Source organism: Ictidomys tridecemlineatus, chromosome 10 (assembly GCF_052094955.1).
Source record: "Ictidomys tridecemlineatus isolate mIctTri1 chromosome 10, mIctTri1.hap1, whole genome shotgun sequence".
Lineage (NCBI taxonomy): Eukaryota > Metazoa > Chordata > Mammalia > Rodentia > Sciuridae > Ictidomys > Ictidomys tridecemlineatus.
This window is the reverse complement of record NC_135486.1, coordinates 50,480,879-50,495,393: the sequence shown is the minus strand read 5'-3', so window position 1 is coordinate 50,495,393 and position 14,515 is coordinate 50,480,879. Positions and strand designations below refer to the sequence as shown.

At 47.6% G+C, this 14,515-nt stretch overlaps 1 protein-coding gene across 4 annotated transcripts in view; it reads right to left on the bottom strand.

The window, feature by feature from the left end:
• Positions 1–7,293: 7,293 nt before the first annotated feature.
• Cnih3 (cornichon family AMPA receptor auxiliary protein 3) overlaps positions 7,294–14,515 on the bottom strand; it is a 111,792-nt gene continuing 104,570 nt past the window's right edge. For 2 of the 4 annotated variants that reach the window (XM_040277331.2, XM_040277330.2), the window contains exons 5-6: positions 12,562–12,705; positions 7,294–8,638 (exon numbers count right to left, since the gene is read on the bottom strand). In XM_040277331.2, the coding sequence (XP_040133265.1) occupies positions 8,611–8,638; positions 12,562–12,705 (172 nt within the window). In that variant the 3' untranslated portion in view covers positions 7,294–8,610. The remainder of the gene's footprint in view (positions 8,639–12,561; positions 12,706–14,515) is intronic. The other 2 variants (XM_078022908.1, XM_078022907.1) reach the window with 1 other exon arrangement.

Here is a 14,515-nt window from a genome sequence, read left to right as displayed (position 1 = left end):
AGCTTTGGAGCGGGCAGATCACACTGTCAATTACATGAGTCTAGAGTCTGTTAAAACCCATCCCCCACTACCTGTCACCAATTGCTCTTCTTTTGCCCTCACCCCTTCTGTATTTTGCTGCTCATTTTTCTGAGTCCAACCTTAAGACCTTTCATTGAAGTCTATTGAATCTCCTATAGTGAGGCTGGGTTTGTGATATTTTTCTTAAACCTCCTCCCCTTAGCCTGATTTAACCCTTTTCAGCTTTGTGTCCTCCCAGAATGGACAGGTTATCTTCACCTGCAAGTTCACTGGTAATAAACAGTAAATGGGACATGGCAGCCATTCCATATGAACATCCACTTTCCAAGCTGATGTTCACCCCTGGGTTACCTCTAGAGAGCTCTCTAGGAAGTATCAGCATCAAAATGGTGCTGAACATCTGCATCTGGCAGCAGCCGGGCTTCCCCAGACTGTGAGGCTGAAAACTTATGTTGGGTTTCTCAGTGACCCCAAACCAAGAGCCATGTGTCTCAAAGGAATAAAGCCACCTGCATGCACTCTCTTCCTTTAACCTAGATGTGGTCATTTCCCAGAGCTAGTGCTGAGTACTTATGACCTATTTTTTCCACTGCACCCATAACACAGCTGGGTAAGTGCTAGATCTTGTTTTAATACAACCATGAAACTCTACTCAACAACAAAGACCAGGGGCTGGGTTATAGCTCAGACATAGAGCGCTTGCCTCAAGCATGTGAGGCACTAGGTTGGATTCTCAGCACCACATAAATATATTGTGTCCATCTTTAAAAACAACAACAACAACAACAAAGACCAGACACCTAGGGCACAGGATTCCATGTCCCCCTCTGACATCTTCATCTCACTGAGATGGCTCTCTGGATCTTGTATAGTCTAGAGATTCACCTTAGCATCAAGTGGCTTCTCCATTTAGCTCTGGGAAAATAAGAACAGCACCCCAAGACCTGCCTTATGGTGCCACTAATGGGCAAAAATCACTCACAAGCCTCTGGTTGCTGCCGGCTGTTTTCACTGCTGCAGGCCAGACTGGCCAGGCCTGGGGACCCGGTTGATGTGGTTCATTATAATTTAATGCAGGGGCTGATATTGAACTGGCTTCTCATTTTCTCTACTTCCCTGGCCCAAGAATATCAGACACATAACTCCTGCCAGAAGCGTGGTGATGTTTTTTTTTGGATGTGTCAAGCGTTTGTGAAAAGGACAGGGTTTGTGCTTCAGACCCCTGTATGGTGTTTGAAGGGAGACCCTGCAGCGGCATGGAAGTCTCTCTCCACTGGCTGTCGGGCAAACACCAGGAAACACGGCAAGCTCCTGGAACTCTTGTGCCTCTAAACCAAAGAGCATGTGTCTGTCCCCTGTGGTACCTGGGGGTCCAGCGGGGAGACTGCCCTGCCTGGAGGACACAGTGCCCGGAGGGGAAGAGGATCCGCAAGACCAGGGAGAGAGAGGGATGCCCACATTTGTGAACAATCTGAAAAGCCAATTGGAGAAAGAGAAAAGAACAATTAGGGAGCTTATGTGATGTGCCCAGCCCGGGACTAGGCACTTCACAAACGTGATCACCCTGTTCATTAGAACTACCTCATGAGGTAGGTGATGTAGCAGTCTGCGTCCACCGCAGCACAGACAAGAGACCTGGATCCCACTGTATGAGGAGCCTCCTGGGAAGGGACCCATCATGAAGGAAGAATGAGGACCTCCAAGTCAGTTCAAGAACAGTGGGACTTGCCTGGCGCAGTGGTGCACACCGGTAATCCCAGCAGCTCTGGAGGCTGAGGCAGGAGGATCATGAGTTCAAAGCCAGCCTCAGCAAAAATGAGGAGCTCAGCAACTCAGTGAGACCCGGTCTCTAAATAAAATACTAACTAGGGCTGGGGATGTGGCTCAGTGGTCAAGTGCTCTTGAGTTCAATCCCTGGTACCCCTGCCCCCCCCAAAAAAGAACAGTGGGACTAGGGTCAAGTATCAAAGTATTTTCATGCTTAGCAGAGTATGTGGCACTGATCCTACCTGCAACCCTACACCGTGCAGAAAAATTAAAGGCTCTTTCTCTGCTATGGTTTGGATCTCCAATGTCCCCCAAAGGTCCACATGTCAACAGCTTCGTCCTTATGGTGACACTGTTGGGAAGAGGTGGGAACTTTAAGAGGTGAGGCTTAGTGAGGTTGTGCCCATGAAGGGAACTGTGGGACCCCAGACTCTTCTTCTCTCTCTTTTTCACTTCCTGGCCATGAGATGATGCACTCCCACGGGCCCAAAGCAATAGGGTTAACTGATCATGAACTGAAAAATTTAAAACTATGAACCAAAACAAATCTTTTCTCTTTATAAGTTGATTATGTAAAGTATTCATTATAGTAATAGGCAGCTGACTGATACCTATCATCTCTATGGAACAAAAGTGGCAGACCACGGCTTGACTGCTGGGGTGGGTGGCAGATCTGGACATGAAGGCAGCAGCTGTTGGTGCCCATGTCCTCAGACCCAGCAGCCACTGCTATGGCATCAGGGGTAGAGATGCTGCCTTTGGTGGTCCTGGATGCCCAGTGCCACTCTGGTCACTGGATCCTCTGAGGCAGTCATGCAATGTGCCAGAGCTAGGAACAGTGTATACTAGTTAATGTTTCCAACATAGGGAAAGGGAGGGAGGGAGGGAAGAAGAACAAGGGGCCTAACCTGAAGCATTTACCAATTTCTGTGGTATAAACACTACCACCATGGCCAAGTTCAAGCTATTATTGGAACATCACTGAACTTGAAGGTGAGAAGAGATCACAGATACAACAGCAGAGAGAGCATAGCTAATATCAAACTATATTAAAATGATGAAAAAGTAATGGTTTTGACTGTATATCACCTCTTCTTTTCATACAATGTATTCAGATTTTACATAATTTGGTTTTGTTTTTGTTTTGGTCATTTGATGGTGCTAAGGATTGGACCCTGGCCCTCATGCATGCTAGGCAAGCACTCTAACACTGAGCCACATCACCAGCCTTTCATTTTTATTTCAATCATGGCTGTATTTAACTAGTGTGGAACAAAATCCCTAAAAAATTGAACAGTCAGATCTCTTAAGACTGTACAAACCAGTTCTAGCACATACCTAACTGAAAAGGAAGAAAATGTGGGCCCAGGTAGTAGCCAAGAGTCCAAGTTCACAGTACAGGAAGGTACTCCTGGGGCCACTGGAGATGTCTGGCAGAACTGAATGAGGGAAGAAAATACCAGAGAGCCGGAGGGTCCAAGCCCAGAAGATGTTATTTTGTTGTGGCTGTTTTGACCTGTTTCTATTTCTGGATTATGGGTAGCAATTGAAATCTAACCCAAGGTGTCAACACCGAGATCTTGTCCCTCTTCAAACGCACCTGTGCAAAATATTTCCAGGTGCAGAAAAGGAAAGAGGGCCCTCTGGCCTTACCCTGTGACCGAACTAATCCTTGGCCCCACCTTTCTCTAGCAATGCCTGTCGTGTCCTGCAGAATCAGTCCCTGGTTTGCTCCTTTCTCCTCCACCCCGATGAAACAGGTCATGGGGCATGTTCCAGGATGCCACCCTCCTCAAACAGCCGCAGTGACTACCACCTTCTGCCCAAGCCTGGGAGGAGAAGCAGCCCTGAGGGGTCCAGGGTGGACCAGCAGCTCTGAGGGCTGGAGGAGGCTCTGCCCAAAGAGTCATTTACCAGAGCACAGTGAAACCAGCAGCCCAAGTCCAAAAAAAGAAAGGGTTATGAACTAGATCTGTGTAATGACACAGCATGGGTGCGATTAATTGTTGTCAAAGCATTTTGCTGGCTGCATTCATCTCTTCTGTAGGAGAACAAAACTGTCATAACGATGACAACTTTATTCAACATCGGTGCAATTACCAAGCCTAAAAATAGGAAGCTAAGGGGAGACTTTTCTTAAGAAGGGGGAGCTGAGCTCTGTTCCCCATGTCGCAAACCGAGGACAGTACGCCCCCAGGACAGAGGGAGGAAAGGAAGAAAGCTGGATTCATTGAGGGTTGCTATGTGTTACTATGAGAAGCATCTTACCCGCTTCATCTGCATAATCCTCCAACGCTGTGAAGAGAGGGGCAGCAGAATAGGGCACTGAAGAGCAGAATTAATTGGTTCAAGATTTGTGGAGACAGGTTCTCTGCTCCAAGTCCTCTGTGCACACATGATTCATTTCATTATCACAACATTCAAGGAAGGTACTATTACCCCATTTTACAAATGAGAAAGTTGAGTCTCAAAAAGGTTAAGAAGCTGGTACAAGAGCCAGCAACCCAAATGCTTATGATTATAATGTCGTTCATGCTGACTTGCTTGCTGTGAAACACAGGAGGTGAGCAGAGCCACAGTCCCGCAATGGCCCTCCTCCTATTTCATCTCTATTTCCCTTCTCTTGTCTTTATCACCTCCCATCCTCCATCTCTGGGGATGTGCATCACCCTTTCAGGAATACAAGTATGTTCAAAGTCAAAAAGACCTGGATTGGAATCTGCATTACTTATTAGCAATTGTGAACTTAGCTCATGTGCTTGCCCCCATAAGCCTTAGGAATTCCAAGCACCCACTGAAGACAGTCCTACTTTGAATTAGTACCATGAGGATTTAATCAAATGTTTTGCAGAGAGCCCAGTGCATGGTCAGCTGCAGTTGCTATCATTACTGGCTAGAGGACATGGCATTGAAACAGGGAGTTAGGTCCTAGCCTGACCCCTCGACTCAGGGTACTATCGGGGGTCAGGAGAGCAGCCAGGTCCAGGGATCTTCCCTCCATTCCCATATGGCCAGTGGTCTCCATGATCCCCCAAAGGGTAGAATTTGCCTGGGCATGGGCACAGGGCAGAGTGTGGATGGCAGGGAAGACTTGCCCTCTATGGAGTTAGGGAGCACTTGCCATGTGCCAGGCCCTGTTCTAAGTATTTGCAGATGTCAATTCATGTACTCTTTATAACAAACCAGTGTGGTGGGTGCTATTATTTTCCCACCTAGCAAAGTGAACGTGAGCTTAAATGACTCCCCTCCCCTGTGCCTCTGGACCCAGCCATACAATGTCTATGGTTCTGCCTTGTCTATAGGAACAGAATCAATTCACCAACCGTGTCCCCCGGAGAAGCTCTCTCCTGAACGCATTCTTGGGAATGGTGAGCTCTCCCTTGCTCAAGGAAAATATTCACTTTCTGGTTATTAAGATTCTGGAAAACTCTAATGAGTTTCTCTTGCTTTATGTGGGTCTGATTTTGGGTCAATTCTGTGGAATACACTGAGAGACAGACACCCAAGCAAGCAGAATTATGAGGGAAGAGGCTGACGTGGCCTGAGATCCCAGCTGTAACCACTCACTGGGGATCTGCAGGTGATTCACCTGCTCAGAGTTCCCTCTTCTACAAAACAGGTGATATCTATCTCATGGGGTGTGATGAGGCCCCCCAAAAAGGGTATGAAGTATCTAGAACAATGCCTGACCCCTTAGTCTGTCACTCTTGTGATCGTTTGGCCTCTTATTGAGCTCTTGCCCTGGGCTAGTTCACCTTAAAGGATTCACCTCCTGAAGACTGCCTGTCATCCTCACCAGTAAAATGGGGATAATATCTTCCATCTGCCCTGGACATGCAGATGTAATTCCAGCGGCTGTAATCACAGCAGCTTGGGAAGTTGAGGCAGGAAAATCACGAGTTCAAAGCCAGCCTCAGCAACGGGGAGGCACTAAGCAACTCAGTGAGACCCTGTCTCTAAATAAAATACAAAATAGGGCTGGGGATGTGGCTGAGTGATTGAGTACCCCTGAGTTCAATCCCCAGCACCCAAAAGAATAAAAATAAAATTAAAAAGATTATTCATCTGTTTCCTAGGAACGTTTTGAGAGTCTGGTGAGATCATGATATAAGCATTTGACTTTCAGGGGTGATGGGTTCAAAGACAGATCTGCAACTGCTGTGCGACTATAGGCAAGTCACTGACCCTCCCTGAACCTAAGTTCCTCACTTACAAAATGGGAAAAAGAATAGTAGTGACCTCACAGGATTGTGAGGAGGATCCAATGAGATGTGAAAGCCATCTATAAAACGTAATGTGCTATCTAAGTGTGAATTGTTATCATTTACTACTGAGAGAGGTGGCTTCAAATTTAATGCTCAATAAATAGAGAGCTTTTGGAAGTTGGAATCATGAATTTCCTAATTCTATTTAAATGGTCTTTGTGGGTTTGTGTTGTATCTGTGGAAGGTGTGCTACTGTGCATCTCTTCTCACCTTCAAGTTCAGTGATGTTCCAATAATAGCTTGAACTTGGCCATGATGGTAGTGTTTATACCATAGAAATTGGTAAATGCTCCAGATTAGGCCCCATGTTCTTCCTCACTCCCCACCCTCTTCCCTTCCCCACATGCCAAACATTAACTGGTATACACTGTCCCTAGCTCTGGCACATTGCATGACTGCTTCAGAGGATCCAGTGACCAGAGTGGCACTGGGCATCCAGGACCACCAAGGGCAGCATCCCTACCCCTGATGCCAGAGCAGTGGTTGCTGGGTCTGAGGACATGGGCACCAAGAGCTGCTGCCTTCATGGCCAGACCTGCCACCCACCCCCAACAGGGATTTCAAATTATTTTGGAAGGAGATAAAAAAACAAAAACGAAACAGTTTTATGGTGAGAATTAGCATGGGCCCTTTACCCTCAGCAATTCACTTGCATTTATGAAATAGCTGTGGGCGAGATTTGCTGTCTATGGCCTGGAATGCAGCAGGGCTTGTTTATGTTGGGTGTTTTTGTTTGTTTGTTTGTTCCAGGGATCTCACCCAGGGGGCCTTAACCACTGAGCCACGTCCCAGCCCTTTTTATATTTTATTTAGAAACAGAGTCTCGCTAAGTTGCTGAGGCTGACTTTGAACTAGTGATCCTCCTGCCTCCCAAATTGCCGGGATCACAGGCGTGTGTCACCACACCCAGCTGAGGCTTGTTTCTCTGGATGAGGATAATTCATCTTCTCAGGAACACAGCCATGCTGAGACCAAGCAGTCCTGAAGGTAATTGTTCCCGCCAATGGTTACCCAGCCAGGAGGAAGAGTATTGGCCAACGGAAGTCTTCTTAAAAACTCCACCTCCGATTCTCCAGTTTTTAGCCATTAGCCTCCCAGCAGAAGCCTGAATTTTGTTTTCTGTAGAATTTTTAGAAGCACAATGTCTTTTTGAAAATGTGCTTTTTCTACCTACCACTTTGCCAACCCTATGGAGACAAGCCCCGCCCATGATGGGGTTGAAATGAATGAGTCAGTGAGGTGAGACACCCAAGTTGTCGCTGCATTTTAAACATAGCACACACGCATTACACAAACACCATTCATAAACCTGACTCACAGGTTTCAGACGGGAGCTGGGTACATATATAAATAGCCTGTGTATGTTAAACAGTAGAAAAGCAAGGAAATTTGGGGAAGAGGGTCAAAATCATTGTGCCCAATTTAAACATCATAAAAATCTCAGCCTTGTCATTATTTACAACCCCCGCACACCTCCCACCAGGAAAAAAAAAAAATGGAGAGAAAGCCAAGTGGAAAATTCTAAATAAGCTGATGTCCTCACGTTGAACTAAACAGTACAAATGATGCAGCATCATAAAATGAAGTTATAATTATGTTGTTTCACTTCCTGGCTGCCGGATGCCCACGGTACAGAGCAGCCACTCGACAGAATTTTCTGGGCTTGGAATGGCTTTGGGATTTTTTTTTTTTTTTTTACAAAAAGGTAGCTTTGACTAGTGTTGACCAATTGGTTCGCATTAAATGACTCCAATGGTTTTTGGTGGCAGCGGAAGAATCCACCTTGGGATGGTGAAGGACTAACACCTTGAACGTGTGACAAATGTTTTAAAAATCCACTTCTCCCATATTCCCCCTCCATAGCTCACCCAGTGACACTGGACATAACTTATTGCCAATAGACTGCCCCAAGCCCCATTCATAAAGTTACTGCTCAGACTCTCACTAAGCGTGGTATGAAAATGGCATGTTGGCAGGCTCATGGCTGGTTACTGGCCAAGGCCAACCCTGCAGTCTTCCAGCCCCTGCCATTGAGGTGTGGCAACAATTGAGAAGATGTACAACAAGAGTCTTGGGCATGGCCAGGACATCCTGGAGACTTCCCATCGTTCCCCTGTCCTCGTAGACTCGGCCTTGACTCTGGGTCACTTTGTTCCTTAGTAGGCAGCCTCCAGCCTTCTGGCCTCATTCCCACCATCCGGGAACTCCATGTGAACTTGCAAGGTGCCATTCGATGAAGTAGATTCAGGAAGCAGCCAGCATCTCTCAGGAGAGGTTTAGTTTTTCAGCACCTACTTCCAGGTGCCCTGCTGCTCAACCTGGGCGGGGGATTTGAACGCCAAAGACGGAGACGCCCAGGACAATGACAGACACTTTGCACAGTTAGCTCAGGCCCCCGCCGCTGTGTGGTTTCAGTTCCTGCCTGTTCAATCACTGCCTTCCAGGTCTCTTTCTCACGTGTCCCCACTCTGGTTTCTCCTCCAGTCACCAGCAGAAGTGGACTTCTCAGCCTTGACCTCTCCCATCTCGGTCTCTGATGATGTGCGTGGCCTTTAGGTTAAGAGCTCACTAAAGTGTAGATCATGCTGGATGCAAAAAGAAAAGGGCAAGCGGGTGTTAGCAGGAGCTTCCAAAAGACTGGTCCCCTCGGCTTCTCCATCCTTCCCGTCACTAGAGCATCTGGTCTACCCCCTACTGTGCCCCTTGGACTTCCCATAATGCTGAAATGAGCATTTGTTAGGACAACATACTGTGTCCCTTGGATAAAAGATGTGATTGCAATAAGTACCTATTATTATTCTCATGGGGGGGGGGGGTTCTTATTATGGTTCTTATTTCTTTTCCTGCAATTACAGGGCAGGTCGCTGGGGGAGGCAGGGGGTACAGCAGATACTTTATGCCACCAGCTGCTGTCACATGTTTACATGATGGCTGTGTCCAGGGGCTCCCAGATGGTGATGCAAAATATGTTAGCACCACAGATCTCAAGTAAAGATCACCATCGCTACTATCAGCACCAGTGTGTGAACACAGCTCCCCGCCACCGCCACTGGGCATATGAACTATGTGAATTCAACACTGGGTAACTCCCCGTCCCTCCTGTGTTAATGAACTCCAAACATTATGAGCATAGTTCCTAAGGTGGTGCTCCAACAGTACCAAGAGTGGAGGGGCATGCATCTTGTGCTCTTAGAAGAAACTTCAAGTTAATTCTGCAAGGCTACTGAATGATCCACACCAAAATAAAACACTTTTTGAATATTTACCAAAAAAGAAAATCACCTTTTCACATTACAGAAAGCAAACAGGATAGTCTAAGAAGCAAAACCCAGGCAAAGAAATGAAAATGTTTCTTTCTAAACCTTTGCAGCTGTGAGGACAACGAGCTCTTCTGAGCAGCCCACGCTCCATCTTCCACGACATGATGGGCCTGCTGTTCACAGAGCACTGCTGGCCAGGGCTAGAGCAAGAGGGACTCACTCAAACCATATGGCTAGTGACACTAACTCCAAGTCTAGTCCTTTTTCCCTTATGACATTCCCTTGTGGACGTCTTTAATTCACTTCTACTCATCCTTTTATTCAATAGTGATTGAGCGCCTACTGCATGCCAGGCTTCATTCTCAGTGCAACCCTCGTCCCTGCCTCAAGTAAACATGTAGCCAAGTTGCAATAACAAACAACAAGGTTTTAGTGAGCACCAACTATGTGCTGGACACTGATCAGGGCACTGCAGATTCAGAAGTGAACAAAACAGAAAAGTTCACTGCTATCAAGGGACAAGTTAGCCAGAAATAATGTAATTAGAGAGTGAGAGAAATAAACCTGAAAAGAGGCAGCCACCATCCAGAATAACTGGGCAGGAGGATGGTGCAGCTTAGGAAGATAATATGGCCCTGTTATACTCTGGATTTCAAAAGCTCTTTCTATTGAGTGGGTTGGAGTGACACTGAACTCACCAGCCACTATTAGCATCAGCCTCGTCTCTATCTCACACACCCACAAACATCTCCTGGCCCACAACATAAACCGAGAAGGGATTGCCATATAGTTATATGCCATATAGCCATATTGTTAGCACCATGGAGTGGAACAAGCTTGGGCCCTGGAGCCAGATGAACTGGTAATTATGAGCAGCCTATTTGGACATGTTTCTTAACTTCTCTGGGGGCTCTCAGGAACCTCAAACTGTAAAATGCCAACCCCACCTTCACATGGTCCTCAAGGGCATTCTCGTGAGTCTCTAACCCAGTGCTGAGCTCAGAGGCAGCTCTGCACACATGTGCCCTTTCGTCCCTCTGACAGCAGCCCAGGCTGACAGTTCTGTGTCTTCTACCAGCTCTGGATTTAGGTTGGGAGCTCCTGAAGTGGGAGAAACAGGGTCTTCCAAGAGGCCCGAAGAACTCCAAGAGGTCAGATTTCACAAAGAACATGGGCACACTCAGCCCACCACCCGTGGGCCTGGTGGGGCAAGGTGGCATTATTTACAAGTTTGTTTTGGAAACCAAGTAGTTAACATGAAGGCAGCTGGAGTGATGGACTCGAGGACAGATCGTGAAGCAGAATGTCAGGAACATACTCAGTTACAGAATGATCACGTCTACTGAAAGGCCCGGAAGCCACCAACAGCATCCTGCGCCACCCCCTCCCGCCCCCACAGCCCAGCAGACACAGAGCAGCATTGCTTTCTGTCTGGGGATTCAGGTGCTTCAGACTCCAGCCTTTACTGCGACAAAACAGAAATGAGGGCACTTGGCCTGACTCAGTCTCCTGGACTAGGGTGGATCCCAGGCTCAGGGGCAGGAGTCAGGGGAAGTACTAGCTTTGTTCTGCCGGTTTAAAAGAGGGACAAGGCTGTCTCTGGGGTCAGGCCACTCAGCCTATGACTCTGCAGAAGAGTGGTCTGCAGCCCCCCATGAATAAAGTAAGATTGGGTACATTCCAGAGAAAAGACCTAAGAAGGAGGTCACCTAAGAAACCACTAAGGTATGAAGTCCCTCAGGCCATGAGAGCTTTGTCCCCATGACAGGAACCAGCCTGAGTTGCTAAAAAGCTCAAACTTGAAGCCAGAAAGACTTGGGTGAATTGCTGGGCATCTCAGAAATCACCAGAGGCATTAAAAACCCCTAGGTTCCCTGCAAGTTGAAGCAGGAAACTCCACTGGGGTGAAACTCTGAGCCTGAAGCAACTCTTGACTCCAAGAAGAAAGTGCTAGAGGAACCCAGAATCCTGGAAGAAGCTGAGCCTGCAGACACAGGGGGTTGAGAGGGGGGAGAAGGCCAACAAAGCAGCTGCCCCAGGGGCAGTGCTCACCCTGAGGTATGCATTTGACCCCCACCACCACCAGGGGCGCATTTAAAGTGCAGACACCTAGGCCTCTGAAAGTCTGACTTGTAAAACTAGGTCCAGAAATTTGCATTTTTAAGAAGGATGTTCTCTGCACTTCCCATCCATCATTGATAAAGACTTGTCTAGTGTTTCTCTAAAATAGGCAGTAAGTTAAGAGTTGAGGTTTGGCATCAGCCTGGGAATAGACTTCCCGCTGTGACGCTATTAGCTGTAACCTTGGGGAATTATCTACCTTCTCAGAGCCGATGTCCCCCCCCTTTTTTTTTTAATACAAGGATAGTATTTATCTCGTACAAAGCTCTTAGCTCAGAGCCCGGCTCATTTTTAAATGCTGGACAACACAGTCACTTCCCAGCCTACCACAGTCCAATTCAAACCCAGAGGTGTCTAAAGAGTCTAACATCCCCACTTCTCCTCTAATCAACTATCACCCTGCCTAGAAACAGCACTGGGATGTTGGGGGATATCCATGGGTCCACAAGAGGTGGCAAGGTAACAGGAGAGAGGCCCCAAGATAACCACAAAGAGAAACAGGAAGGAGATGTTTCCAAAAAAGATACTCTGGGGTATCAAACCATAAGACAGTCTGTTTATAGCTACCTGCTTAGCTAGGACATTCTGAGTGAAGGAAGAGGTGAAAAGGTGAGATTCCCAACAGGGAGTTGCAAAGTCAGCAGAGTGGTGTTATATAATGTGGGAAAATTGTGAGCATAAGCATTTAATGACCCAATGTGCCACATTGCAGAGCATGACTGCCTCTGGGGGTTGCCCTTATGGTGCCCAAGAATCTTTAGAAACAGGCTGGGGGAAAAGGGTCTTGGGATGAGGCTGTGCTCCTAGGGCCACAGGTAACTGGATGGGTAGAGCGACAGTGTTCTGGGAAGGAGTGGCCAATGGCAATTCACCAACGATCTCCTGAAAGAAGGTGGTACAATGTGTTTAACTGTGTCCATAGGGGTGTGCACAGGACCTTCTGCCTCTTACTCCTTTATACAGAAGTCCTCAATCCTGAACTAGAGTCAGACACAACGGACCGTGACTCCCACCCTCATCAGCCAAGCCCCTGGAGGCAGCCTCCCAAAGGAGGTAGAAATTCCCTTGGGAAAATTCCCTTCCATTTTCTGCAGGAGTCAAATCCACCTGGAGGGGCGGAAACTCACCAGTAAAGGTAGTAGAAGAAGGAGAGGAGGTAGAAGGCCAGCTTACACCAGGCCTCCTTCTGACAGTAACTCAAGGTGTCTGCGTTCATGACCACCGGTGGGTCGTAGGCCAGCTCTGAGCTATCTGCCGGACAGTGGAAATACCTGCAGGGGAAGAGGACATGGCATCATTGGCTCAGAGGCTCTGGGACTTCCAACATCACCTGGGTCAAGCCCTCCTGATCCAGGACTTCCCTCCCGTCATCCCTACCAGTCTTCTTCCTTCTGCCGGGTGGGCACCACTCAAGTGTGGCTCTGCCACCACCTTCTAGCAGGTGGTAAGTCCTTCAGGACTCGGATCCACTAGGATCAGAGTGACTTTCCCATGTACAAAGACACTCTGACGGAAAGAAAAAAAATGCGTCACCTGGTGTCCTCTGGAAGTGCTAAGAAGAGCTTCCTTTCAGTACAGACGCAACTGTGGTAGAGGTAGGCCTCTGGGCCACTGTACCTACGTTCTGCCTTAAAGTTCATTACTTTGGAACTGGGGATGTAGCTCTGTGGCAGAGAGCTTGCCTGGCATGCACAAGGTCCTGAATTTGATCTTCAGCACAGCAAATAATAATAACTATTTTGAATTAAGTATTTCCCTCTATGCAAACCCTCAGAGGTAGAACTCTAAGAGGGACATCATATTCCCATTTGGATATAGAGTAATTTTTAGGTATTTCTTTTCTTGATAGAAAGACCCAAAGAGCAGAAAGAACATTCTCCATCCATGGGGAAGCTGGAAGAGTAAAAGAGCTATGGGTGGAGGAGAAAGACCACAGCAGGCTGTCCGCTTCATAAGCCCCAAATCCACACAAGCGTCACACCAGTGGCCAAGGCCAGGGAGGAGAGCACCCCCTGGATTAGCTGCCCTCAGGACCTGACCTTTAGCTCCTACCAGGACACTGGCTGCACCACCTCAGCCCAAGAACACAGGGCAGCTGAATTCACCCAGCAGGCTGCTTTTCATTCCTCTGGAAAAGGAATCCCGGGAGGAGGCAGGAATGAGAATTCATGGCTCCTTCTAGGTTCTGGGACAGGCCAGTGGTTCTCGATCCCGAGGAAGGACCAGGTGACCCATCCTAGTGGTTCTGAAGACCATCCCTATAACACAGCAACTTGCAGACCTGGCGTCTCAGTTCCCTTTTCCTTCCCCTTCAAAGAATTGCATTGAGGGGATCTGTCACCGACACTATGCAGAGAGGACATCACAAGCCAGATTCAATGATACCTGCCAGATCATAGCCCTCTGGGCCACTCACCTCTCCTCTTTCCGGGAGGAAATTTCAAAACCTATTTGCTTTCACTGTGGCTTTGTTCCCAGGTGACCTCATTAAGTGGAGGCAGAGGGACAGGGTGACCAAATGTTTTGGTGGAAAGAACCAGGGTTCTGTTTCCTGGTCACCAGAATGATCTTCCTTAGGTCAGTCATTAACCTGTCTTGGCCTTAACTTCTCATCTATAAAACGAGGATGAAATTGCCCACCTCAAAGGACAGTTGTGATGATTGTGTGAAGTGACGTATGCAAATAACCTGCAAAAAGAATGGGCACCGAATCGGTGGCAGACAGCTCTACTTTTACTGAAGCAAATTGAGAGTGAGAGCAGAGGGACTTTAACAGCATGAGAAACATCCCTGACGTGGGTCAGTTGGAAAAGGAAAACCAGGTGTTCAAGGACTCTGATGTTTTGCTCGTTTGTTTTTGGTACTGAGGATTGAACCCAGGGGTGCTTTACCCCTGAGCCACATCCCTAGCCCTTTTCATTTTTTTGTTTTGAGACAGGGTCTCACTAAATCACTTAGAGCCTCACTAAGTTCCTGAGGATGTCCTCAAACTTACAATCCTCCTGCTTCAGCCTCCCAAGTGGCTGGGATTACAAGTGTGCACCACCACACACGGCAAAGACTCTGGTTTTTAAGGAATTC